The sequence below is a fragment of the Neomonachus schauinslandi genome, chromosome 13 (genome assembly GCF_002201575.2).
Source record: "Neomonachus schauinslandi chromosome 13, ASM220157v2, whole genome shotgun sequence".
Taxonomy (NCBI): Eukaryota; Metazoa; Chordata; class Mammalia; order Carnivora; family Phocidae; genus Neomonachus; species Neomonachus schauinslandi.
In genome coordinates, this window is record NC_058415.1 from 59,427,375 (window position 1) to 59,455,007 (window position 27,633).

At 45.5% G+C, this 27,633-nt stretch overlaps 1 protein-coding gene across 2 annotated transcripts; it reads left to right on the plus strand.

Annotated features, from left to right (window-relative positions):
- The first annotated feature begins 10,182 nt into the window (after positions 1–10,182).
- POLR1E (RNA polymerase I subunit E) lies at positions 10,183–26,772 on the plus strand. Of its 2 annotated transcripts, XM_021691258.1 has the most exons (12): positions 10,183–10,336; positions 10,909–11,012; positions 12,230–12,306; positions 13,998–14,083; positions 16,472–16,530; positions 17,318–17,462; positions 19,849–19,956; positions 20,569–20,665; positions 23,031–23,164; positions 24,090–24,171; positions 24,917–25,048; positions 26,253–26,772. In XM_021691258.1, the coding sequence occupies exons 1-12, from the start codon at positions 10,261–10,263 to the stop codon at positions 26,410–26,412; spliced, it is 1,260 nt and encodes a 419-aa protein (XP_021546933.1). In that variant the 5' UTR covers positions 10,183–10,260; the 3' UTR covers positions 26,413–26,772. The 2 variants fall into 2 exon arrangements, with proteins under 2 accessions (XP_021546933.1, XP_021546934.1); XM_021691259.1 differs by lacking the exons at positions 10,909–11,012; positions 12,230–12,306 and having other exon boundaries at positions 10,183–10,289.
- The last annotated feature ends 861 nt before the right edge of the window (positions 26,773–27,633 follow it).

The following is a 27,633-nucleotide window of genomic DNA, read 5'->3' on the forward strand; positions in this document are numbered from 1 at the left end:
TTGGTTTTGGCTCAGGTCATGATCTTGGAGTTGTGGGATCAAGTCCTGCATTGAGCTCAGCAGAGAGTCTGCTTGGGATTCTCTCCCTTTCCCTCTGCCCTTCCTCCTGCTCATGCACCCTGTCTCTCATAAATAAATAAAATAAAATAAAATAAAAAAGAGGGGCATGTGGGTGGCTCAGTCGGTTAAGTGTCTGCCCTCAGCTCAGGTCATGATCCCAAGGTCCTGGGATTGAACCTCTCATCAGGCTCCCTGCTGAGTGGGGAGTCTGCTTCTCTCTCTCCCTTTGCCCCGCCCCCCACTCGTGCTCTCTCGCTCTCAAATAAATAAAATCTTAAAAAAAAAAATACTTAGAGATGAATGAAAATAAAAACATAACAGACCAAAAGCTTTGGGACACAGCAAAAACAGTCCTAAAGAGGGAAATTTATAGCTAAAAATGCTTACATTAAAAAACGAGAGATTTAAGAGGCACCTGGGGGCTCAGTCGGTTAAGTGTCCAAGTCTTGATTTTGGCTCAGGCCGTGATCTCAGTGTTGTGAGATTGAGCCCTGTGTCAGCCTCTGCACTGTGTGTGGAGCCTGCTTAACATTCTCTCTCTCCCTCTCTGCCCTTCTCCTCTCTCTAAAAATAAAAAATAAAAAACCAAGAAAGATTTCAAATTAACAAGGTTTACAACTTATGACCTAGTTAAAAAAAAAAAAAAAACTAAACTCGGAACTACAGAAAGAAAAAACTAATAAAGGTAAATGAAATAAAGAATAGAAAAACAATAGAGAAAATTAATGAAACCAAAAATTGGTTATTTGAAAGGATCAACAAAACTGACAAACTTTCAGCTAAATGAACTAAGAAAAAAGAAGAGACTAAAATTACTAAAACCAGAAATGAAAATGAGGACATCACTACAAATTCTGCAGAAATAAAAAGGATTATAAGAGAGTACTATGAACAATTCTTTGCCATCAAATTAAACTAGATGAAACAGACAAACTCCTAGAAATGCAAAACCTACCAAGACTAAATCACAAAGAAATAGAAAAGTCTGAATAGACCTATAACTAGCGGGGTGCCTGGGTGACTCAGTCGGTTAAGCGTCTGCTTTTGGCTCAGGTCATGATCCCAGGGTCCTGGGATCGAGCCCCACCTCAGGCTCCGTGCTCAGCGGGAGGCCTGCTTCTCTCTCTCCTTCTGCCTGTCACTACCCACCCCCCCGCTCATGCTTGCTCGCTCACTCTCTCTGTCAAATAAATAAATAAAATCTTAAAAAAAAATTTACTCAAACTTGATCTAAGACCTAAATGTAAGACCTAAAACTATAAAACTGCCAGTAGAAAACATAGGAATAGGACATTGGATTTTGGCAACAATATTTTGGATATAACACTAAAGGCCCAGACAACAAAAGAACAAATAGACAAATTGAACTTGAAAATTTTTAAAATGTTGTGCATCAAATACAATATCAACAGAGTAAACAGGCAACCCACAGAGTGGGAGAAAATATTTGCAAATCTTATATCTGATAAAGGACTAATGTCCAGAATAGAGAAGTAAAACTCAACAACCCCAAAACAAAATAAAACCAAAAATATAATTTGAAAGTGGGCAAAAGACTTGAATAGACGTTTCTCCAAAGAAAATATACAAATGGCAATAAACACATGAAAAGATGATCAGCATCTCTGCTTGTTAGAGAAATGCAAAGCAATGCTACAATGAGATACCCTCTCATACCCATTAGGATGGCTACTGTCCAAAAAATAAAAAAAAACAAGTAAGGATGTGGAGAAACTGGAACCCTTGCACCCTATTGGTAGCAATGTAAATTGTTGCAGCCAAAATGGAAAACAGTATGGCAGTTCTTGAAAAATCAAAAATAGAATTACCATATGATCCAGCAATTCTGCTTCTGGGCATATACCCCAAAGAATTGAAAACAGAGTCTTACAGAGACATTTGTATACCCATATTCATAGCAGCACTATTCACAATCACTAAAACATGGGAGCAACCCAATGGATAAATAGATAAGCAAAATGTGGTATATACTTGCAATAGAATATTATTCGACCTTAAAAAGGAAGGAAATTCTGACACATGCTACAACATGGATAAGCCTGGAGAACGTTATGCTAAGCAAAATAAGCCAGTTACAAGAAGACAAATACTGTATGATTCTACTTATATGAGGTAATTAGAATGGTCAAAATCATAGAGATGAAAAGTAGAATGGTGTTTGCCAGGGTCTGAGAGGAGGGGCAATTGGAGAATTACTGTTTAATGGATATAGAGTTTCAGTTTTACAAGATGAAAAGAGCAATGGAGGTGGATGGTGGTGATGGTTGCACAACATTATGAGTGTTTAATACCACTGAACTGTGCACTTAAAAATGATTGTGATGGGGCACCTGGGTGGCTCAGTTAAGTGTCTGACTTCGGCTCAGGTCATGATCTCTGGATCTTGGGTTGGAGCCCCACATCAGTCTCCACGCTCAGTGGGGAGTCTGTTTCTCCCTCTCCCTCTCCCTCTGCCCTTCCCCCAGCTCATGCTCCCTCTCTATCTCAAGTAAAGAAATAAAATCTTTTAAAAAATGATTATGATTGGTGCGCCTGGATGGCTCAGTCGTTGAGCTTCTGCCTTTGGCTCAGGTCATGATTCCAGCGTCCTGGGATTGGGGCCCCTGAGCAGGTAGCCTGTTTCTCCCTCTGCCTCTGCCTCTGCCCCTCCCCCTCGCTCATGCACACTTGCTCTCGCACGCAGGCTCTCTCCTTCTCAAAATAAATAAATAAAATCTTTTAAAAAAATTATTATGATGGTAAATTTTTTTTTAAAGATTTTATTTATTTATTTGAGAGAGAGAGAGCAGGAGAGGGGGGAGGGTCAGAGGGAGAAGCAGACTCCCTGCCGAGCAGGGAGCCCGATGCGGGACTCGATCCTGGGACTCCAGGATCATGACCTGAGCTGAAGGCAGTCGCTTAACAAACTGAGCCACCCAGGCGCCCTTATGATGGTAAATTTTATGTTGTATTTTGCCACACATACAAAACCTAATTTGGTCCTGGCATATGAATAAACAGACAAATCAATGCATCAAAACAGAAGGTCCAGAATAGACATAAATATGAAAAGAATTTGATGTATGAATAAGTTGATATTTCAAAGCAGTGGAAGAAATATATATTAATTTTTAAAAGAGACTGAAACTGGAAGTCTTAGAGGGAAAAATATGTTGGATATTTATTTGACTTCTTACAACAAATTTATTGTCAAATGAATCAAATATTAAAATATTTTAAAAACTAGGGGCACCTGGGTGGCTCAGTCGTTAAGCGTCTGCCTTCGGCTCAGGTCATGATCCCAGGGTCCTGGGATCGAGCCCCACATCAGGCTCCCTGCTCTGCAGGGAAGCCTGCTTCTCCCTCTCCCACTCCCCCTGCTTGTGTTCCCTCTCTCACTATGTCTCTCTCTGTCAAATAAATAAAATCTTAAAAAAAAAAAATTCTCCCTCTCCCACTCCCCCTGCTTGTGTTCCCTTTTTTACTGTCTCTCTCTCTCTCTCTCTCTGTCAAATAAATAAATAAAATCTTAAAAAATGTATATTTTAAAAACTAAACTCTAGGGGCACCTGGCTGGCTCAGTTGGTGGAGCATGCAACTCTTGATCTCAGGGTTGTAGGTTCGAGCCCCACAGTGGGTGTATAGATTACTTAAAAAAAAAAAAATCTTAAAAAAAAAACGAAAAAAAGAAGAAAACATGGAAATGTCTATTAAAAAAAACCTGTTTTAAATATAAAGACACAAATAAGTAAGAGTAAAAAGGATAGAAAAAAATAAATCCTGCAAACACCTCTCATAAGAAAGCTGGAATGACTATATTAATGGCAGCTAAAGTGGACTCTAGGACAAGATATAAGAGATAAAGAAGGATATTTAATATTTATCATATTCAAATGATAAAAGGGTTAATTCATCAAGAAGAGAGAACAAGACTGAATGAATATGATGCTAGTAACAAAGCTTCATAACAAAGGCAATAAAACTGACAGAACTAAAAAGAGAATTTCCAAAGACTTTTAACAGTATCCACCCTTGCGTATGCTTTTCTTTCCATTTTTGTGTTCCATCTAGCTAGTTAAGTCCTAAGGGCAAGAATCGTGTATTTTCATTTTTATCTCCCAAAGTGCCTTGGATAGTACTGAAGACACATGAAGATTTTAAAAGATCTGAAAAATGTTTGGAGCAAAATCTGACAGTGTGTATTAAGGATCTTTTTTTTTTTTTTTAACGCTCATGCGGGTGTATCTATTAATTCAAATCCTAGGACTCCATCCAAAGAAAGACATCCAAAAAAAGCAAGACAATTTTATGCTTAAACAGTTCAGCACCTGAAGCTAATGTAACATTGTATGTAAATTATACTTCAATTTAAAAAATTTAAAAATGAAAATATTAAACCCCATGGGAATTGAAAATGTTTATTCTTTTTTCATTATGTGCAAACCCATAATAAAACTTCTTCATCATTGTAAAAAAAAAATAGAAGTTCACTGAAATGTTGCATGTAACTGAAAAAACTGGGAATAAATGTTCAACTAGAGGATTAGATGTATAAACTCTGTGGCAACATTCAATGGATTATCATGTGAGATTTGAGAAAATGCTTACAAGATAATGTTTCAAAAATTTTTAAAGGAGGATACAAAAAATACAATATCAAAAAATGAATACAATATCAATTATATAAGCATACATATGCACAGAAAAATCTAGAAAGAAATAAAGTAGAATGTTAATGATGTTTGCCTTTAGGTGGGGAAGGGATCATGAGTTACTATAATTGCATTCTTTGTATCTGCCTCCCCCCCCAAATATTGTACATCAAATATGTCTTGGGTCGATAATTTTTTAAAAATCTAAAGTGTTGGGAAAAATTTTAATAACTGAACAGGCTAAATCTGACATGATTACACTTAACAAGCCTTCATATAAAGCTCTGAATTGGTTTTATTTTTTATTTTTTTAATTTAAAGATTTTTATTTATTTGACAGCGAGCACAAGCGGGGGGAGCGGCAGACAGAGGGAGAGGGAGAAGCAGGCTCCCTGCTGAGCAAGGAGCCCCATATGGGGCTTGATCGCAGGACCCTGGGATCAAGACCTGAGCTGAAGGCAGATGCTTAACCAACTGAGCCACCCAGGCACCCCCTCTGAATCCGCTTTAAAAAAAAAATTCGGTATGATGTGATTTAGCAGAAGCAAAATCAAGAATTTTTGTTTATTGTTAACTCCAAATAAGTTAACTGAACATTATAAGATGCTTAGAATAAACGCACATATTGGTTTCATTAGGAAAGGCAGCTAAGAGATACCATAAAGGAAGTGATGGATCCTTTCTGTGCTACCCAGCCCGGAACTGGAGTATTGATCCATGTGGGGTCCCACAGTGGTAGAGGGATCCCGATATATTGGCGTGTGTCCAGCCATGGTGACCTGGATAAGGAGAGACCTAGAAACTTTGGTGTGTGACATAGCTGAGGGGCTGGAGGGAGCTGCTGAGAAGGAGAGGAGCAGATAAATGCAAAGTGTGATCAGAGTGTTCAAGCTTTTGGAGGGCTCAGGGCAGAGGAAATGTGTCGTGTTCTGTGTCGCTCTGGAGAGCAGGACTGGAATTGCAGGGGGAAGCTACAGAAGGTAGATTCAGGGGCGCCTGGGTGGCTCAGTCGTTAAGCGTCTGTTTTCGGCTCAGGTCATGATCCCAGGGTCCTGGGATCAAGGCCCGCGTCGGGCTCCCTGCTCTGCGGGAAGCCTGCTTCTCCCTCTCCCACTCCCCCTGCTTGTGTTCCCTCTCTCGCTATGTCTCCTCTGTCAAATAAATAAATAAAATCTTAAAAAAAAAAGAAGGTAGATTCAGCTTCGTGTAAGGAAAAACCTGTCCACGTTGAAGGCGGCCTGATAAGAAATGAGCTGTCCACGTCTACAGAACACAAGCGGAGTCTGCATCAGGGATATGAAGGAAGAGAAAGGAAAGACAGAAGGGAGAACAGGAGAGTGAGGCAAACAGAAAAAGAAAGGAAGGAAAAAGAGAGGCAGAGGTGGAAGAAAGGGAGAGAAACGGTGAGGCAGAAGAAACGCTTGGGGGAGAGTACATGCTGAGTTGCTACAAGTGCTTCAGGTCTTCCTTAGCCATATCCTGAACGGCCAGCAGGTGGAGATATCACCCAAGGAAAAGAGGACGGCCTCCCGCCACCAGCGCACCCCGCCCCAGCCTTATTCTTTCTCACTCTCTAAACATCGGTTCCCTCTCCTGAAAAATGAAGCTAAGAGAGAACTCCAGAAGTCTCCGAATTTCCCAAACTAAGCTTATAAACAAACATTTTATGATGAATGTAGCCTGTGATTACCCCTGATTCTAATTTAGAAGAGGCCTTTGTAGGTGTTTGCATTTTGGTCACTGCCGGAAGATGGCTCCCTCCATCTTGCCTCATCCCAGTTATATACACGTGCATTTATACACATATGGTGTACATGTGTTTTGAATCATTGTTAAATAATTAAACAACATAGGGGCATACTACAGTCCTCTTCCCAGTCACCCTGCCATTAACACTTTGCTTCCTCAAATAGAAGCACTGTCACTTTGAATTCTTAACTGCTGTAATTCTGGGAGTCTTTGCTCTCAATCCGTATATGCTTTCTTCATTCTTCCACCCAGCCATAAAGAAGCCCATTCTCAGGACTTTCACAGACTCTGTATGACTGGTAAAGATGTGCTTAAAAGAGAAACAATCTTTTACGACTGTGCTTCTCAACCTTGAAGTAAGTGCACAGTAATCACCCAGGGACCTTATCAAGTGCAGATTCTGATTCAGAGGCTGGAGATTCTGCACTGCTAATGAGTTCCCAGATAACATTGATGCTGCTGGCCCAAAAGCCACACTTTGAGTAGAAAGGCTATACATACATATGTCCCTATATCAGGAGGGGTCAGGACACCTCTCAAGAACTACAATTGACTCCTTTTAGCCATGCTGTCTTGTCACCCTTTAACTTTGACTTAACTGCTGATGTTTTCATTCAACCAATCATTTATAGAGAATCTACTCCGTGTAAACCCAATACCCGTTAATTTTAAGCACCATTAGTAAGCATCTTTGAGCTCCAGTCCTGAGGTTCCTAGGATTAGTGATGATTCAGATTCATTCCTTGCCCTGTCACTCATTCATTCAACATTTATTGAGGATCTACTTATGTGCCAGGCAGTGCTCCAGGAACTGGAGATGCAGCAGTAAAGAAAACCATAAATCAGAGTGCCTGGATGGCACAGTTGGTTGGGCATCTGACTCTTGGTTTTGGCTCAGGTCATGATCTCCGTGTCATGATCTCAGGGTCATGGGATCAAGCCCCATGTCCGGCTCTATGCTCAGCACAGAATTTACTTGAGATTCTCTCTCCTTCTTCCTGCCCCTCCTGCTTGTGTGCTCTCTCTTTTTCTCTCAAATAAATAAATAAATCTTAAAAAAAAAAAAACCCACATAAATCTGTTTATTGCTTAACTCCCAACTTGTTTATTGTTAACCTCAAGTAAGTCTGTCTCCAATAGGGGAGACAGGTAAATAAGTAGGCAGTTAAGCTCCTTTCCCCCCTCCCCTTTTTTCCTTTTTTTCCCCCTGAACAACTCAACCCCAAAGCCATTCAGTGGGGTCAAGCAAAGTAGCTTTCCACTCAGAGGAATAGGGGAGCCTGCAGTGGTCAAGGGCAGGTGCTGGAGCCCAAGCAGGATGAGCAGGTTATCCATGTGGAAAAGTGTGGCCTGGTACAGACTGTCTGAGCCCAAGCAAGGTGAGAAGGACATCTGGGCAGGGGGACACCCTGGTGAGGGTTGTCGGAGTCTGAGCAGAGTAAGGAGGGCATCTGTGATGGTTAATTTCATGTGTCAACTTGACTGGCTTCTGGGTGCCAGATTAAACATTATTTCTGTGTGTGTTTATGAGGGTATTTCTGGATGAGATTAGCATTTTAATTAGCTTTTAATTGAATTAGTGGACTCAGTGAAGTAGACTGCCCTCACCAATGTGGATGAGCATCATCCAATCCCTCAAGGTCCTGAATAGAACAAAAGGTGGAGGAAGAAGGAGTTTTCCCATTTTTTTTCCTGCCCTATCTGTGAGTTGGGACATCTCATCTCCTCCGGTCATTGGGCTTGAAGTTACACCATTGGCCTCCCTAGTTCTCAGGCCTTCGGATTTACACCACCAGCTTTCCTGCCAGTGTACACATGGCAAATTATGGAACTTCTCAGCCTTCATAATTGTGTGAGCCAATTACTCATAATAACAAATCTCTCTCTCTCTCTAAATATATAAATAGATATAGATCTCCTACTGGTTCTGCTTCTCTGGAGAACTCTAAACTAATACAGTGGCCACGTAAAGGCCAGGGCTTGGTTTAAGGTGTTAGAGCCTGAATGGGCTAATAGGCGTCCATGTCAGGTGATGGTGGTGGTGGTAGTGATGGGAGATGTGTTACTTACAGGAGGACTGATCAAATAAGTATATTAAGGCTAATGGAAGCCAGGTTTCTCACTGTCAGCAAAGGAAGTTACAAATATGGGAGGAAAGAACATCAGAATAAACCCTGTGGTGCTCAATTGGAATTAGAGGTCAGTATGATCTCATTCATGGATTTCAATGTGGATTTAGAAATACTAAATTTTAGAAATAAATGGATTTAGAAATCCTGGATTTAGAAATAAATCACTGTTAGTTGTAAAAGTGTGTTTACTTACATGTATTCCCTAACTCAGTTCATTCAGGCCTGGGAGCCATGGCATCCCCAAAGCAGTCCCTACCTATTACACAGATCTTGTTTTTATTTTTATTTTATTTTTTATTTTATTTTATTTTTTTAAAGATTTTATTTATTTATTTGAGAGAGAGAGAATGAGAGACAGATAGCAAGAGAGGGAAGAGGGTCAGAGGGAGAAGCAGACCCCCCCGCTGAGCAGGGAGCCCGATGTGGGACTCGATCCCGGGACTCCAGGATCATGACCTGAGCCGAAGGCAGTCGCTTAACCAACTGAGCCACCCAGGCGCCCCAGATCTTGTTTTTAATACCATCCTCTACCAAGAGAAACCAGAACTTCTTGGAGAAATGGGTGATTCGAGGGTTGGGGCAGGGAAACTCCAAGTCGTTCTGAAATATCTTGTGCCCGAAAGTAAGGACATGTTCAAAAAAATGATGTGGACATGTTAAAAGAACCCAGAAACCAGCTTAATGGGGTTCCCACTGGCTCAATCTGATAAAACTTGAACTTGAAAATAAGTGATAGCAGATTCTAATCTATTGAATAAAATAGGAATCTACAAGCCTAGAGTGATATAAATAAATGAATAAATTGTTAGTGTGATGAACAGAATGTTTAGTTTCTTAAGTACCTGCCCACAAAATAAGGGGAAGGTACAAAGGGAAAAGAGTAACTTTACAGCTGAGAAAACTGTAAGGCGTGTAAGTGGTCAAAGTTACTATAACCAGTACACCTACTAGGATACAATGAGCATCATATCTGTGATATTCCTGCCAAAGACCCATAACCTGAAACTAATCACTTGGAAACGTTAGACAAATCCAGACTGAGGGACATTCTACAAAACAACTGGCCTATAATCTTTAAAATTTTAAACTAATAGAGTGAGGAACTGTTCTGGGTTGAAGGAAACCGAAGAGCGGTGAAAACTAAACGCAACCTGTGTTTTGGAACAGGTTCTTTCTGCTATAAAAATTTTATTGGGACAATTGGTGACGTCATTTGTTGAGTCTTGAAAGAAGGCAATGTGGATAACAGAGATGAGACGGCTTGAGTTCTTGTCCTTCCAAAATACCCTCCTTTGAGTCCACGTTCAAAGGTCCTGCTTTGGCCCTTCTGCTGTGGTAACTGCCCTGGTCCCACACAACCCTTTAGGTGCAGGCGGAGTGCCGCGCCTCGGAGGAGAGGACTGTGGTCCCGAGTAGGTGGAAGCCCCGCCTCTCCAGGCGGAGGGGCGGGGCGAAGAGTGGGCGGGGATGGCACGCCTCCGCCCTCAGGGGAAGAGCGAATAGGGGGCGGTGTCGGGTGGGGCGGAGCCACGCCGTCTCCGCACGCGCAAGGCGGTGCCGGTGAGGCCACGCCTCTTCCGCCCCGCAGCTCCGACGCCGCGTGTGGACTGCTCACGCTGCCGGGGCCGGGTTTCTCTGAACTCAACCTTGGTGTCCGGACTGGCGAGATGGCGGCGGAGGTGTTGCCGAGTGCGAGGTGGCTGTACTGTGGGGAGCCCGACGAGAGCCAGAGAGCAGTACTGGGTAAAGACTGCGGAACCGGAGCAGAGTTCCCCATAGCTCCCTCCCCTTCATTCCGTTTGTATACCTCTACAGTCCCCCTGCCCCTGTCGGGCCCTTTTCCCAGCTGGGCCAAGACCCCCTCCAGTCTCCTCCACTCCTTGGGGCTTGGCCAGGGTGCCTTTGTCATCATCCCACCATCTTGCTGTCACCACTTCCCAGCTGGATGAGGACGTCCCAGGCACCCTTCCCCCCAGGGCTGTACCGGTCATCCATGACCTCATCCACTCACACCTGCCTCGCTTCTCTCCACCGGGTAGAGATTCCCCTGTCTCTCTAGGTCTGGGCTAGGCCTCAGCTCTATTCCCCTAGTTATTTCCTTCTGTTGCAGCCCTCCCCAGCACTGCCCTCACTTCCCCATCTCCTCTTCCCAACTGGACCAGGACCTCCTTCAGTCCCCCTTTAGGTCAGGACCTGGGCTTCCTTACCATTCCCATTCCTTTAATCACTCCCTCCCAACGAACAGTCCAGTTCTTCCCTACCATACACTGTGGGTCCTTCTACTCTCATCTCATTCTTGGGCTGCAATCTTACAGTCCAGTTCTCCAATGGGAAGCTGCAGAATCCAGGCAACATGCGTTTTACTTTGTACAAGAGCAATGACTCCACAAACCCCAGGAAGAAGAGTCAGCGGATCCTAGTAAGTGCCGCGGTAGCTGGTTGCCTCCACTTTGCAGGTCTCTGGAGGCCTTAGAGGCCCTTGGGTGTGGGTGGATGCGGGAGGGAGAGGAGAAAAGGGAGATAGCAAATGAACCCTTGAAGAACTCCTGTGAGTCCCAGCAGGTTGGGGTATGGGGACAGGCTCCATTCAGTTACGTACTTTTGGTGACGTGATGGCCTTTCCTTGATTTGTTCATTCAGCAAGTGTTTATTGAGCATCCACTGTGGCATGGTGTTGTAAGCTGCAAGGGAAACAGCTAAATCGGACCTGGCCCCACGCTAAGGGAGCTCCTACTCTAGAGCAGGGTTTCTCAGCCTCGGCACTATTGACATTCTGACCCAGATAATTCTTTGTTGTGGGCCAGACCGGTGCATAGCAGGATGTTGAGCCGCTTCCCCGGCCCCTAATCACTAGATATCAGTAGCACCTCCTCTTTGTGACACCCAGAATGTCAGACATTCCCACATGTCCCCCGAGGGGATTTGCCAGGTTGAGAACCACTGCTTTAGAGAGGTGAGAACTGGTTTTTTGAGTTCAGTAACTCATACAAGCGGACAAGCTCAGAGCCTGAGGGAGGGAGAGCGAGCTCAGTCAGAGAAGTCTCTTCTTGCCAGAAGGCCTTCCTGGGGGAGGGTGCGGCTGGCCAAGCTGAGCTCTGAAGGATGGAGGACGGTTTGACAGCTGAGGTTTCCTATTCCAAGTGAAGAGGATAGCAGGGACAAACATAGGGAAGCAGGAAAAGCTTGGCTGTGATTGAGGAGTGAATAAGCCCTTTCCATAGTCCTGCCAGCATATAAGGAGTAGTCATGGGAGAGGTGGGCGAAGAAGTTCAGGAAGGGCTTGGACTTTGGGCCCTTCCTGAAGGTTGCTGGCAGAATCATTTTATTGCATGCCTCTAAATGCTGGGAGCCCAGGACCTGTCTCCCAAGGCCTGTGGTGCAGCTCCCCCAAGAACTTTTCAGACCAGCTAGAAGCTGGCACTATCTGGGGCTTCCCTTTTAAAAGTCCTCTTGCCTTTCTCCCAGGGACACCGTGGATTCACTTGGATAGTGGGACTGGATCATCTCCCAGAGGCTCTCTAGTTCTAATCCACTGCGGTTTGGATTCTAAAGCTTTTGCAAATGTGGGAAAGGGGGTCAAGATGCTTAATACGTTTCAACATTGGTTGTAGTGGTGCTTTTCCCTTTACATTTTAGGCAGCTGAAACAGACAGACTTTCCTATGTGGGAAACAATTTTGGGACCGGAGCTCTCAAATGCAACACTCTGTGCAGGTAGGGGTAGGGGAAGGGATGCGAGAAGGGGAGGATAGTGATGGTGAGCCTGGCACTGCTGTTTTTGGTCTTTATTTTAGGGGCAGTAGGGGAAATCTGGAGAGGTTTACCATGTCCCTGTGTTCCCAGATCCAGGGACCCTCACACCAGCATGCAGACATGCCGGCAAAGAAAAAATGAGTTACATTTGTTGGATTTCCTAAAACCTCATTTATTTGTAATTTTCTTTTTTTTTTTTTTTAAAGATTTTATTTATTTATTTGAGACAGAAAGAATGAGAGAGAGAGAGAGCACATGAGAGGGGGGAGGGTCAGAGGCAGAAGCAGGCTCCCTGCCGAGCAGGGAGCCCGATGCGGGACTCGATCCAGGGACTCCAGGATCATGACCTGAGCCGAAGGCAGTCGCTTAACCACCTGAGCCACCCAGGCGCCCTATTTGTAATTTTCTTTAAGATAATTTTTTAGGGGCGCCTGGCTGGCTCATTCAGTGAGGCATGCAACTCTTGATCTTGGAGCTGTGAGTTTGAGCCCCACATTGGGAGTAGAGATTACTTAAATAATACAATTTTTAGTTGAGATATGATATGACATGACATTAGTTTCAGGTGTACAGCATAACCATTAGATATTTGTATATGTTGCAAAACGGTCACCACAATAAGCAGTCATCCATTACCACACAGAGTTACAATTTTTTTCTTGTGGTGAGAACTTTTAAGATTTACTCTCTTAGCAACTTTCAAATACACAGTATTGTTAACTACAGTCACCATGCTGCACATTACATCCCCAGGGCTTACTTATTTTGTAACTGAAAGTACCTTTTGATCACCTTCATTACTTTGCAGTATTCTTTATAACTGTCTTGTTCCCAAAAGGTGGCCTTCTCCACTTACTTGGAGTGTGTGATCAATAGGCCAAAGCTTGCCAGAAGTTTCTGCTGGAACAAGAAAAGGATTTGGTAGTGTCAAAAGCTCCAGGGTTTCCATACAGCTCTACCATTGATCAACTGGCTTTGGCAACTCTGCCCTTCACTAACCCCCAGGCTCCCCCTCGGTGCGATGAAGACTGTCCACGGGAACAGCCTGAGTAACTGTCGGGCGCTGGCAGAATGCAGACAGTGTTCCTCTGATAGTATCCAACAGTGAACCACAAAAAAGGCCCTTTCACAGCCCCCATGGCACCACCCTGATAGACGTCAGATTAATTTTATATGCTCAAAACTGTTAACACCGCGGCATGCCTTTACGAAGTTCTCTAGTTCAGACTGGTCTTCTCCCCATAATCCCCACAGTTTTACTTGTCTTTGCCTCCATAAAATTTATGTGTGCAATAAATGCTAGTGTAATTCTAGACTCTTATATCCCCAAAGGGTTTCCCACTACTAGGGCAGTGAGCACAAATGTAATTGGCTACCAGAATCACCTGGTAGCTTTTTTTTTTTTTTTCCTTCCAGAACTACCTTTGTTGTGGGTAGTACCTCATGAACTCCCTCCCTCCTTCCTTCCTTTCCCTCTTATGCTAAGAATGGCTGCTGTAGGGGATTACTGTTACTCAGCAGCCAATGTTGTGTTCCTCAAGTGTATTGGGGCAGAAGGGCCAGTGAGAACTTTTAAGCAGGAAAAAGGAAGTTGTATAAACAATACGTTTTGAATAATCTATTGTCATTGGTATTATTCCTCCTTTATTCAGGCATTTTGTGGGAATTCTGAACAAGACCTCTGGCCAGATGGAGGTGTATGATGCTGAGTTGTTCAACATGCAGCCCCTGTTTTCAGGTAGGGCCCTGTTATGAAGGCTCACAAAAACACTGCATGTTTTAGGCTTGTTGGATGAGTTGGTTTTTGATTTGTAAAACACATTTTGTAGTTATTTTTAAAAGGGTGTCTTCCTGCAAATATTTATTGATGACCTCCTATGCTCCAGGCACAAATTAGGGGTTGGAGATACAGCAACCAGCAAACCAGACATAGGTCCTGTCCCTACAGTGTTTACAGATTTGAGATCAGAAAATAGTCTTCTGGAAGCATTCTCATTCTTGATCTCCTAAAGCACTTTTCTTTTGACTGCTGTGATTCAGTGACCCCTTACTCTAGCTTTCTATGATGTGTGCATTTGCCTCACCTCTTTGATGATGTTTTAATCACTTTTGTATCTCCCTAGCTGCTCAATAAATATTTTAATGAATAAAAAAAAAAATAGTCTAGTTAAAGCCATTTGAGCAGTGATCAGAGCAGAATATTGGAGGGCACGTCTGATATTTTTTTCATTCAGAGGTCTTTCTTAACTCTTCGTTGTTCTAGTTGGAGTAAAGGTTTTAGGGTCTCTAGCAGGTGATGGGAGTTACTGATGGGTTGGACAGTAATTTTCATGTTGAAGAGAAGTCTCTACACTCTTCTAATTTAGGAGGGGATCCATTTTTTCCCTAATCCAGTGGGAGAGCTTGTACTGCTTCTCTGTGTTGGCATCTTAGAATGCTCAGGGCTAGAGTGGGATCTTCCAGAGTGATAGGTGAGAGGGTCAGACTCAAGGGGCTCCTGTTCCCTAAATCTTAAATATGGAGAACCACAGTGGGGGAGGGTATAGATGAGGAAGGATTGTTAGGATCTTGGTGGATCTGCTTCATACCTTCCGACGCAGTAGTGCTGCTTGATTCCCTCAGAGCAGTGGTGCCAGTCCTTTTAAGAATCTGGAGGACCTGGACCTACTTCCCAGAAACGTACGTAATATACAAGAATATATATGAGATTTTGCATATGATTGTAAAGGGCTCTTGAGTCCTGAAACCTATCTGTGACTTTCCTAGGGGTACAGAGTCTATAGGTTAAGAATTCCTTGCTTTGCGAACAAATACAACTATGTTTAAAGATTTTATTTATTTATTTGACAGAGAGAGAGACAGCGAGAGAGGGAACACAAGCAGGGGGAGTTGGAGAGGGAGAAGCAGGCTTCCCGCCTAGCGGAGAGCCCATTCGGGGCTCGATCCCAGGACCCTGGGATCAAGTCCCACTTGGGGCTCCCTGCTCAGCGGGGAGCCTGCTTCTCCCCCTGCCCCTCCCCCTGCCCCTCCCCCTGCTCCTCCCCCTGCTCGTGCTTTCTCTCTCAAATAAATAAATAAAATCTTTTAAAAAAAAAAAATTATCCTCCAAATGCTTTTCTGACTTCTAAGGAGGCAAAGGAAATTGCTCATTAATCTGTTGATTAAACAAATTTTTGTTTTACATGTAAAAAATTTGTAAGTAATGGTTTATTCTAGCCAGCATATATGTATTTATACATGCATGCACACGCAACATTTATTGATTCCTTACTATGTGCTAGGCACCGTTCTAAGCTCTTTTAACACACAACATCATTTACTTCATGTAACAACCCTCTGGTGGTTTTATCAGTGACAAAACTGGCACAGACTTTGACGGGGACATACTGCTGATATACATGTATATTATAATATAATATATGATGTAAGTTATACAGTTATACTAATATATAATTATAAATTATAATTATATTAATATATAATTATATTATCACTTATAATTATATAAGTAATGTTAACGTAACTTATAATTATATTAAGTTATATTAGTTATGTTGAGTTATTATGTTATATATATCTCATATATACGTATAGGAGCTGGGAGTGAAACTCAGACAAGGTCACTCTAGAGCTTATGTTCCTGTCCACTAGATTGTACTGCCCCTATATGAATACTTTATGGGAGATTAGAGAGCTTCATGTAAGTAACACATACCTCACATTTATGCCTGCCTTTAGGTCTTTTATAAGGAGGGCAAAACTATTTACTGGAAAGAGCTGAGGTCTTGGCTTCTAGTCACATCTCGGCCACTGCCTGGTGAACTGACCTGGGGCACATCATTTCTTTGGGAGGCTTTTTCCTTATTTGTAAAATGAAGAGGTTGGACCCGATGACCCCTTCGCTTGACTCCTTATTTATTCTCCGTATCCTCTAACTGTATACTAAAGCCACAGACTAAATGTTCACAGGATCCATGATGTTAAACTCTGGGAAGTCCTGTAGTAAAGAAATCTGTTTTTCTTAGATTAACCCTGCAATAAATATTAATCACTCTTAAAACCTGTGGGCCTCACAGCTTGCTTTTTCCCCCCCTTCTCTGTTTTTGCTTGTTTTGTGTCTTGATAGATGAATCAGTTGAGAGTGAATCGATACAGGAGAGTGAGACCAAAACTTTTAGAGAAAAGGTAAGTGTGACCAAACTGAGACATGGGACCTGAAGCAGGTTTCTTCTAGCCTTTGCATTTCTCCATCAGTAAAATGAGCTGGCTGAACACAGGGCTGCTCCCAGCTCATTCAGTCTGTGGTTCCCCGGACAGTCTACCTGCGAGAGGCTTCTCAGCCTCACACGGTGCCGTCCTCCTGTCCGGGGCAGCTAGACACAGCTCCGTGCCGGTGTTTGGAGCTGGTTCTCTGGGCTGACATAGGTGTAGCGTAACAGGTGGTTTTGGATTTAATGCAAGTTTCAGAAAATATTGGTTGTAGCCTGGAAGCTCTCACATTAAAACAAAGTAAACTTCAGGATTTTCAGTGTAGGCGGTTCCTACAAAGCTCATCTCACCCCAGATGGCAAATCGATTGAGTCTTCAGCACTGGCTGGGCACTGTATTGAGAACGGCATGAGGCCGTCTTCAGGCTCAGTGGGAGAGCATGAGGGATTAGCGACGTCTGCTGCAGGTGTAGGGCTGGAAAATGGTAGGCTGTGTGCCGGATTTACCAATCCTCTTTCTAGTTCAGGCTTTTCACTGTGCAAACGGGGACACCACTGATTTGTAAACAGCCCATGACAGTTTACAAAGCGAGTCCTTCAGATCCATTACTACAACAAGCCTGTGAGATAGAGAAGTATGATTCAGCCCAGTTTACAGGTGAGGTAATCCTGGCTCAGAAAGGCTGCGAGTTTCCCCAAGTCCCACAGCTAGGAGTAGTAGTGCCCAGCCTATCCCTAGACAAACCAGATTTGTCTATGCACAGATGGATTCTTGCATCGACGCCTTTGGAACCACCAAACAGAAGCGGGCTTTGAACTCCAGAAGAATGAACAGAGTTGGCAGTGAATCTCTGAATTGTGCAGTAGCTAAAGCTGCAGAGAATATTATTGATGCAAAGGGTGTGACTGGTAAGCAGCTGGGACTTGGGGTAAGAGTCTGCTCATAGACACGGCTTCCTCTTCTCTTGAGATCTTTTACCTGCCCCACAGATGGAAGTAAAGGGCGTCAGGGCTGGATTCCTTCTTGACTCTCACTGAGTGCCTCCTTGGGGAACAGAGTCTGGAAATAGTAAGGCACGTCTGCCCTCAGGGAGCTCCCAGTCAAGTAGAGGAGACCGGCGTGCGGACGGGTGTGTGTGCCGTGTCCTGGCCGCCAGGGTTCCAGCTGGCGGGGCGCAGAGGGAGAGACCCTCGGTCTCTGGGGGTCACAGGGAGGTTTGGGGCAAGAAACCTGCTGTGATGATGATGAACTGAACCTCTAGGGACAGTGCTTCACTTTGGGATCAGCGGACCTTTTTCTCTTCTTAAACTCAGCACCTTGAGCATTTAATTGTATTATTTAAAAACGTGTTTATTGCTAAAATGCATTATAAGAACATAAGAGAAAGTTTACATAAGAGCAGTTTTTCTATTAAAATGGGATTTTTAGGGACGCCTGGGTGGCTCAGTTGGTTAAGTGTCCGACTCCTGATCTCAGCTCAGGTCTTGATCTCAGGGTCCTGAGTTCAAGCCGCCCATTAGGCTCCATGCTGGGGGTGGAGCCTACCTAAAAGTAAGTAAGTAAATTAAAAAAATAAAATGGAATTTTAGTAATTTTTAGAAAATCTTTTCAAACCCTATGATTATATAAATATTTTCCTGTGCTTTCTTTCAGTATTTTCACAATTTTACTTTTTATATTTAAATCTTAATGAAGATTTTTTTTTTGGCATATGGTACAGACTAATTTTATATTTTCCAAAGGATTAGCCAGCTGTCCCCAGCTCCATCCTTTTTTTTGTAGAAGATGATTTAAAAAGTCCTCCTTCTCTCTCCTCTGTCTTCTGTTCAATTGTCTATTCTGTTCCTGTGGCAGCACCAGGCTCTTTGGATTTCAGTAGCCTCATCATCCAGCTTATTTTCTGATGGGGCAAATTCCTCCTCCTCTCCTTGTTTTTCACAAACATTGGTTAGAGTAGCATGCCTTTTTTTCCCAGGTGATCCTAAGAATTGTTTTGTGAAATTCCCTCAAAATCCCACTGAGAATAAAATGGAGAGAATCAATATCTTCTTTACAATATTGTTTTCTTATCCAGGAACATAGAAATATGTGTCTCCATTTATTTGAAAGCATAAGTAAATTTTTGAATTTTTTTTGTTCAGTTTACTCTCAGCTGTCAAAGGACATTTAAAAAGAAAAGAAAAAGGGGCGCCTGCGTGGCTCAGTTGGTCAAGTGTCGGACTCATGATTTAGGCTCAGATTATGATCTCAGGGTCCTGGGATCGAGCCCCACATTGGGCTCCCTGCTCAGTGGGAAGTCTGCTTCTCCCTCTGCCCTCTGCCCTTCCCCCCACCCATGCTTGCTCTCTCTCTCTCAAATAAATAAAACTTGAAAAAAAAAACCTTAAAAGAAAAAGAATTCACTCATTTCCTATCATTTTACCAGATGAACTATTAGAATGTTCTGTGTTCCTCTCTGTCCACATCTATATGCTTTCTTAATTCTTTTTTTTTTTTTTTAAAGATTTTTTTTATTTATTTGAGAGAGAATGAGAGACAGAGAGCAGGAGAGGGGGAGGGTCAGAGGGAGAAGCAGACTCCCTGCTGAGCAGGGAGCCCGATGCGGGACTCGATCCCGGGACTCCAGGATCATGACCTGAGCCGAAAGGCAGTCGCTTAACCAACTGAGCCACCCAGGCGCCCTGCTTTCTTAATTCTTACGTTGTTTTTCTTGTTGGGTTGTTCACAGTTTTATATTCTGATTTTTTTTTTTAAGGTTTTATTTATTTATTTGACAGAGACAGCTAGAGAGGGAACACATGCAGGGAGAGTGGGAGAGGGAGAAGCAGGCTTCATGCTGAGCAGGTAGCCCGACGTGGGACTTGATCCCAGGACTCTGGGATCATGACCTGAGCCGGCAGACATTTAACAACTGAGCCACCCAGGCGCCCCAAGGTTTTTGTTTTTACTCACAGTTTGTGGAGAAGTTTTCTGGAAGTTAAGCTATGAAAGGCTCTCTTCCTCATTTTTAGCTTCTCTTGTATGGTAAATATTTATTAGCACACCTGTCCCACCCAACTACTGTCGGGTTACTTGAGGGGACCACGCTGCGTGCACCTTCTCCAGTGCCTGGTTAGGTTTGCGTCGTGAGTGGACATCGGCCTGGACCCATCAGCCTGGTCCGGCTGCATTGGCTGAAGCATTCAGATTAGGAGTTTTGGGACCAATTAATCTTGAGTGCATAAGTTGCAGAGTATTGGGGAACCTGAATCCAAACAGGATGATACCGACACCGTCTCTTCCTTTATTGAAAAGCTCTGGTCAATGACGCCATCCATGATGACCTGCAAGATGACTCCCTCTACCTTCCTCCCTGCCACGCTGATGCAGCCAAGCCTGAAGACGTGTATAAATTTGAAGACCGTATCCTTGTTGCAGTAGAAATACTGCTTTATTTCACAAGTTGGGAGATGCATACATGAGTGGGCAGACAGGCTCTCTGAGGATGTCGCTGGTCCCAGGATGCTCACAGAAGCGACAGCAGGACCTCTCACTTGCCCCGGCGCTGTTGCTGGGAGGTCAGCTAGGCTTCCTCACTGGCTGAGGGAGCGGCCCTCAGCCCCTGAGCCGCAAGCCCATTCCTCAGCCAAGTGCCGCATGCCCTCAAGTGCAGCCCTGTGGGGGGTCACTATGAGTAGTCAAATAAGACTTTTAAGTCAGCCCTAAGTCTAGGGCAGACTGATTTGTAATAAGTAGAGCATGGAATTTCCCTACTTGCGGGTCTAGTCAGAGGGAAAATGCCCGTAGTAGCTTTGTGATAAGCTGAGGAGGCAGAAAAGCCTTGGCAGGGAATGGGCTCTGGGCTGGGAGTCTGGAGAACTGAGTCCCTGCACTCAGCCCCAGTGTATACATTCTGTGTGATCTTCCCCCATCTGGGCCTCAGTTTTCCCATCTCTAACATGGGGCTACTCAGAGATGAGCAAGCTAGTTGGATGTTTCCATTTGGGCCAGATTATGTTCTTGACCTGTCACTAGTTCTCTCCACTGCGGAGTATGAAGCTCTTCAGAGCCCATCCGAAGCTTTCAGGAATGTCTCATCAGAGGAAATACTGAAGATGATTGAAGAGAACAGGTACCCCCCCCCTACCCCTTGGGTAGATGGAGTGTCTGGGGCAGTGATGTCAGAACACGACAGTAGTCAGACACGAAGTGGACCTTTAGGGGTGTCCGTCGGTGAGGGCATGTCTTTTCAACATTTGAACATGAACAAGCCAGTGTTTTCTTGAAAATGTTTGGGCTTGGGGAGCCTAGGTGGCTCAGTTGTTAAACGTCTGCTTTTGGCTCAGGTCATGATCCCAGGGTCCTGGGATCGAGCTCTGCATCGGGCTCCCTGCTCGGCGGGAAGCCTGCTTCTCCCTCTCCCACTCCCCCTGCTTATGTTCCCTCTCTCACTGTGTCTCTCTCTGTCAAATAAATAAAATCTTAAAAAAAAAAAAAATGTTTGGGCTTTCAGGCCTCTTGTCCCAAGGCTGTGGGTGGCAGTCAAGGGAGAGAGAGGTGGCCTCTGCATGGAGCCTGTGACTGAGCAGAGGGTGGTGAGGCCTTGTGGTTGGGGGCTTGGAACCGGGGCTGGCCCATGTCCCCAGTGTTATGCTGATAGTGATTGTCCCTGGTGGGGCCCAGGTGCTAGCCTGCGAGTAGGTGCCAGTGGGGGTGATGGTGTGCTGAGTGAGCTTTTATACACAAAGTTAAATTTATGGGGCACCTGGGGAGCTCAGTCGGTTAAGGGTCTGACTCTTGATTTCCACTCAGGTTATGATCTCAGGGTCCCGAGGTTGAGCCCCGCTTCGGGCTCCACACTCAGGGAGTCTGCTTCTCTCCCTCTCTCTCCCTCTGCCCCTCCCTCTGCTCATGCGCATGCTTTCTCTCGAAAATAAATAAATCTGGGGCACCTGGGTGGCTCAGTCATTGGGCATCTGCCTTCGGCTCGGGTCATGATCCCGGGGTCCTGGGATCGAGCCCCGCATTGGGCTCCCTGCTCGGCGGGAAGCCTGCTTCTCCCTCTCCCACTCCGCCTGCTTGTGTTCCCTCTCTCGCTGTGTCTCTCTCTGTCAAATAAATAAATAAAATCTTTAAAAAAAATTAAAATAAAAAATAATAAAATAAATCTTTTTAAAAAGTTAAATTTATGTGTTTAAGTACTGTATTTTTTATTTTATTTTATTTTTTTAAAGATTTTATTTATTTATTTGAGAGAGAGAGAAAGAGAGAGAACACATGAGAGAGGGGATAGGGTCAGAGGATGAAGCAGACTCCCTGCCGAGCAGGGAGCCCGATGCGGGACTCGATCCAGGGACTCCAGGATCATGACCTGAGCCGAAGGCAGTCGCTTAACCAACTGAGCCACCCAGGCGCCCTAAGTACTGTATATTTTAAAGAACTCAGATTATCTTCCTTGTCTCCTTTGGCCCTTAAATCAGCTTTTCTTTTATGATAGTGGAATTTTCTTTTGAGTTTTTTCTTTTAATAATTTCATCTTGAGAAAATAAAAAATTGCCAACCCTAGGTTGGTTCCCTGATTTTTGAAAGTGCTTTTTTTGTTGTTGTTCCAAAGATATGTTTCCAGAAAAGCTTATTCTTGGTTCTGGGTTGTCTTCATGTACTTGTGGCTCTGCAGCAGGTGCAGGAATGGGCTCTGGGCTGAGAGTCTGGAGAACTGAGTCCCTGAGCTCTGCCTGAGGTACTGTGTGATCTTCCCCTCTCTGAGCCTCAGTTTTCTTATCTGTAAAATGAGGCTGCTGTATAAGATGGTCTTGAAGAGCCTTCTTATCTCTGTGAGTCCGGGATCCTCATGGTGGTGGAACAGTACATAAAGATAATAGCTAACACTGATGGAGCTCTTACATGTGCCTGTTTCTACACACTTTCCTTGCATTGTCTCATTTAATGCAGAGAAAACCTCTAGGGGGAGGCTACTATCTTTGTCCTAAATTTTTAGGTGAAGATGATGTACAGAGATGTATAGAAGATAGAAACTTGTCCAGGCCACTGAATGGCAGAGAGGGGGTTCAGACCCAGGCAGTCTGACCCACAAGCCTGTGCCCCAGACCACTGCGTCAGGATGGGGCAGCCTGTGGCCTGTGTGCCAGCTCCGGCCTGCTGCCTGTGAACGAAGCTGTGAACACAGCCGTGGCTGGTCGTTTGTGTATTATAATGCTGCCCTCGCAGTACTTTGGCGGCTTTGGGTACCTGCAGCAGAGACCATATGGGCCACAAAGCCCGATATATTTACTGACTAGCCCTTTAGCGCCTTAGCTCTGAAGCGTGCTCGCTGTGTTATGAGGAGCATTAGTAGGATGGCCCTTCCTCGACCGCTAGTGTGTATCAGCTGTGGGGGATGCCCACTGTTTTCGTTGTGAGAGTGGGAAGTGCCCCTGACAGAGTTGGTCTTACACATTCCTCCCTTGCCCCCCGCCCCCCCCCCCCCGCCGTTTTAGCCACTGCTCCTTTGTCATAGAAGCGTTGAAGTCTTTGCCATCAGATGAGGAGAGCCGAGATCGCCAGGCCCGATGCATATGGTTTCTGGACACACTCATCAAATTTCGAGCACAGAAAGTGATTAAGCGGAAAAGTAAGTCCATGATAGACATTTTATTCTAGTTATTTCCAGCCTGTTACTTGTCTCTTAGGCCAGCTCTAAGGAGAGAAGAAAATGCATGTACTTGTCTAGATCTTTATTTCTGTGTAACAGTGGGGTTCCTGTAGACACCGCCAACATGCCGAAGGGATCGGCCCAGCCCTTTCCCCATCTGAAAGTGGGGACAGGCCGCGTCGTACGCTTGTTCAGAGCTAACATTCACTGCTTCTCTTCTGCATTGGGCAAAGTGTAGTATCCAGTCAAAGGCAAATTTTAAGGGACAGTCGGACAAACATCGGTCCTGTGTGGAGAAAAAATCGGCCTCGCTCACGTGAAGCTGGTGGCAGGGCTATGTTGTGTCAGCTTATCTCCCACTGAGAAAGAAGAGAGTCCATTTCGCCTGGTAACCCGTGTCACCTACAGCGAGGGCCACGGGGCCGGGGAGGGGGTTGCCTCGCGCTCCTGTCTTCCTGCAGTTGGAAATGCACCTGTGGTTTTAGGCACAAGGTGGTGCCGTCTTGTTACGGTGCTTGAGCTCCCGAGAGTCTGTATGTTGTCATTACTTGCTTGCTGCTCATTTTCCCTTTCCAGGCTCCCCTCCTTTCCCTCTCCCTGGGCTTTCGCCACAATCTGTGTTGCATCTTAGAAATTCTGCTGCTTTAGGCCTCATTGGAGTCTGTTTCTCCTTCTCACCGCTGCCCCATCACAGACGTCTCTCGGGGGCGTGCGGCCTGCAGGCTGAAGCACCCCCGAGCGTGCTTGCATCGGGAAGTGGCTCTCCTGTTTCACGGGCCCCTGCTTCTCTTACTACATGGTTCTGTTCTTGTGGCACAGCTGTTGGCCTCTTGTCCCAGCTCACGGAGGAGGTGTGGTCCAAGGGTCTGGAAACAAAATGAGCAAACTCACCTTTGTGTTGCAGGTGCCCTGGGGCCTGGAGTCCCCCACATCATCAACACCAAACTGCTGAAGCATTTCACCTGCTTGACCTACAACAACGGCAGGTCGGGGACTGACTTCGGGGCTTCTGCCTATAAAGGAGAAAGCGGGCAGGGAGGGCGGGACTAGAGCGTGGATTGGCTTCCATGTCCGCAGACACCGCTGAGGAGAGCACTCACGGCCCTTTGCAGGGGCCTGGGGTCAAGTCAGTTGAGAAAACCCTATATATTACATGCTCTGTCCCCCTTGGAGAAGCTCCCATTAGAGGCTCTGGGAAGTCCTGCCACGGAGACTTCTTTCCAGGAACCCTTCCTCATAGCCCACCGAGCCAGTGTGCTGAGGGAAGGCAGTGTAGCAGGAAAGGGCAGGCCAGTGTAGGGGCTTGGGGAGAGGACCCCCAACGGCACATCTGGCCTTCTTTCTTGCCCTTTGCTTGGACTGTGTTTCCTGCTCTGAGTGTGCTTGGAAACATCCTCAGCAACTGGGTTTGGGATGACTGGTCTCCCAGCAGCCCGGACAGGCCCAGAGGGTCCTTGTGTTTGCGAGGCTCAAACTGTGCCTGGGGAAAGTATACGTGTGGGTTTCTCTGACCCACTTGGAGGGAACACTGAGGTTGGCTCACTGCTCCACTGTGTGTGAAGGTGTGGGCACCTTGACAGGACCAGGAATGGTGCTCATCTTTCTTTTCTTCTCCCCAAGATGGGAAGACATTGAGTGTGCATGAGAACAGGCCTGGATGTTTTTATTTTGCTTTCGGAATAATCATCTTAGTTTAATGCTGTCTCTCCTTCACTGCCATTGCTTTCCTAGCCTCCGGAACTTAATTTCGGATTCTATGAAGGCGAAGATCACTGCATATGTAATCATACTTGCGTTGCACATAAGCGACTTCCAGATTGACCTGACTGTGTTACAGAGAGACTTGAAGCTCAGTGAGAGAAGGTGAGCACCACAGAATAACAAGCTCCCTGCAGGGTGCTTGATGTATTTCTAGTACTGCTGGAAAGCAAGACGCACCATCAAGGGGCAACTGGGGACATGTAGTATGGATGAGACTTGGGACTGGGGGACAGTTGTCAGTGCACGAGTGAGTAAATGGATGAGCAACCAGACATGGAGTGCCTTGTCTGTGCGAGGCACAGTTTTAAGTCTGTGATGATCTCAGTGATTTCCCTACAAAACAACAGGAGAACCCTCAGTTCAGAGAAGTCATTGACTTTCCCAGGCTCACACAACCAAGATGGGAAATAGTTGGGCTTCAAGCCTGAGCCTTCCCATAGCATTCTGTCCCTTTGTAACCAAGCAATCTTGGAATTGCTGTCACTGGGGAGAAGGGGTCTGTATGGTCGTGAGGGGTGGAGCCCAGGGCTGGAAGTTGTAAGAGACCCCAATCTCAGCTTAACAAAAAGAACTTTCTCTGAGTCAGATGGAAGGGGTTGCCAGGTGAGGTGTTGGAAACAAGGTGGGGCTGCCATTTGTTAGGGCTGTCACATGGGGACTTCTGTGACCCAGCAGCCCTGCTGAGCAGCAGGGACAGACTTGGAGGGTCCTGGGAGAGATGGCAGAGTTGTGGTCTTTTGGGCCCTTTCCAGGATTGCTAGGAGAGATTCAGACTAAGTAGGGAGCAGAACTTCCAGGATCGTGAACTGTGGGATATGTTGGCCTTTGTTGGTGATTTGGGGCATCTGGTATCCAAGGCTGCTGGTGGTGGTCCAAGAGAGCCTGTGAGAATACCCTTGTCTGGATTCTTCTAGCAGTCCCTGGAGGGGCTATCCTGAGAGCTGTCCACAGAAGGTATTCTCACAGGCAGTGAGTTTGAAAATAAAAGAGCAATAAGATACTTGGAGCCTGTACACATTCTACCAAGATGCTAGCAAGTGCCCAGTCCTGGTTATCAGAAGTAAACAAAGTTATTAATAGTGTCGAGATAGCCTGGTTTTCCATTACTTGTATGGATATTTTCTCATGGCAAGACATTAAAATGAAATTGCCTATGATGGCTCTGGGTCTTGTTTCCTTCTCTGCTTTGCTCCTGGTGGCCACGTTGGGGGTTCTGTCTTCGTGGCCAGGAGCATGAATGTGCTGCTCCCTCATGTCAGGCTTACTGAGGACACTCTCCCCCATTTGTTCTGTGTTTGTTCCTTAGGATGATTGAGATGGCGAAAGCCCTGCGGCTGCAGATCTCTAAAAGAAGGGTGTCTCTAGCAGCTGGCGGGGAGGAGGGTCACAAACTGGGCACTCTGTCCATCCCGCTGCCTCCAGCCCAGACCTCGGGACACCAGTCGAAGCGGAGGAGAATCACCTAGAAGCGTGCTTTCCACATAGAGCATATTGGCCACACCCAGCCACTGCTTCTGTTCATTTCCATTTTTATTTTTACAATGAGAAGGAAAAAGAAGCCTTGCTCTGGCATGGCTATGAAGCCAGAAGGCAGCATCTCAAGTTGTGCTGGTCTTCAGTGGAAACATAAAGTGATGGCCATGTTGGACTTGAGCTCTCCTCTTTGGTGTTGCTGTGATTATGAGTGGCAGCTGGTTGCTGTGGGAGGGTGGGGCCTGGGGAAGTCAGAGTCTACAGATCTTACAGGCTGCACCCCATGGCAGATCCAATGGATAATTGTTAATAAAGAGAAACATGAAGTGCCATGCTTAGCCTGGAAGAGCCATTGGAGTCCGTGGTGAGGAGGACATAGCCCGGCTGGGCTGGAAGAGGAGGCCTCGGGCTTGATCAGTAGCTAGCTGTGGGTCACCTGTGCCCTTGGGCTGCCGGAGGAGGCCCGTGAGTCTGAGGCTGCCGTGACCGGGGAGCCCCCCAGTCGCCCTGCCTGGCTCGGGCCACACACAGGGCAGGGAGCAGCTCCGAAAGCTCATTCTTGGGAGAGAGGAAGCAGTCAGAGTGAAGGACGGAAAACACACTGTTCTAGATCTCTTTAGAAGGGGATTTCATGCATGGACAGAAAGCTATAGAACTGTGAAAGGGCTGCGCGTGTGGGAATCAGGAGGCGGGCCCTGGAACTGCTAGGTTCAAGAGCACACAGCGGAGGCTGCTCCTCAGGCCAGGCATGGAGACGCCCCTCGTGCCCGACCCTGCTGCTTGGGTCCCTGCAGCCGGTGAGGGCGGCCAGCCCTGCCTGCAGTGCCCGCAGTTCCACTCCTTTGCTGATCAGCACAAACAGCCAAAAGATCAAGATGCTGGCCTCCATCTTGCTTGCTTCTGTGACCATTTGACCCTTGAACAACCCAGGGTGAGGGGCGCCAAGCCCTCACACAGTCAAAAATCCATATTGCATTTTGACTCCCCCACCGCCCCCAGCTTTACTGATAGCCTGCTCCCTTGTAAGCCTCACTGGTGAACCGTCAGTTAACACATACTTTGTATGTTACACAGATTATATACCATGTTCTTACAATAGAGTAAGATAGAAAAAAAAAAGATGTTAGGAAAATCTAGTACTTTATTTATTGAAAAAAAATTCACATGTTCAGTGGGCCCACACAGTTCAAACCCATGTTGTTCAAGAGTCAACT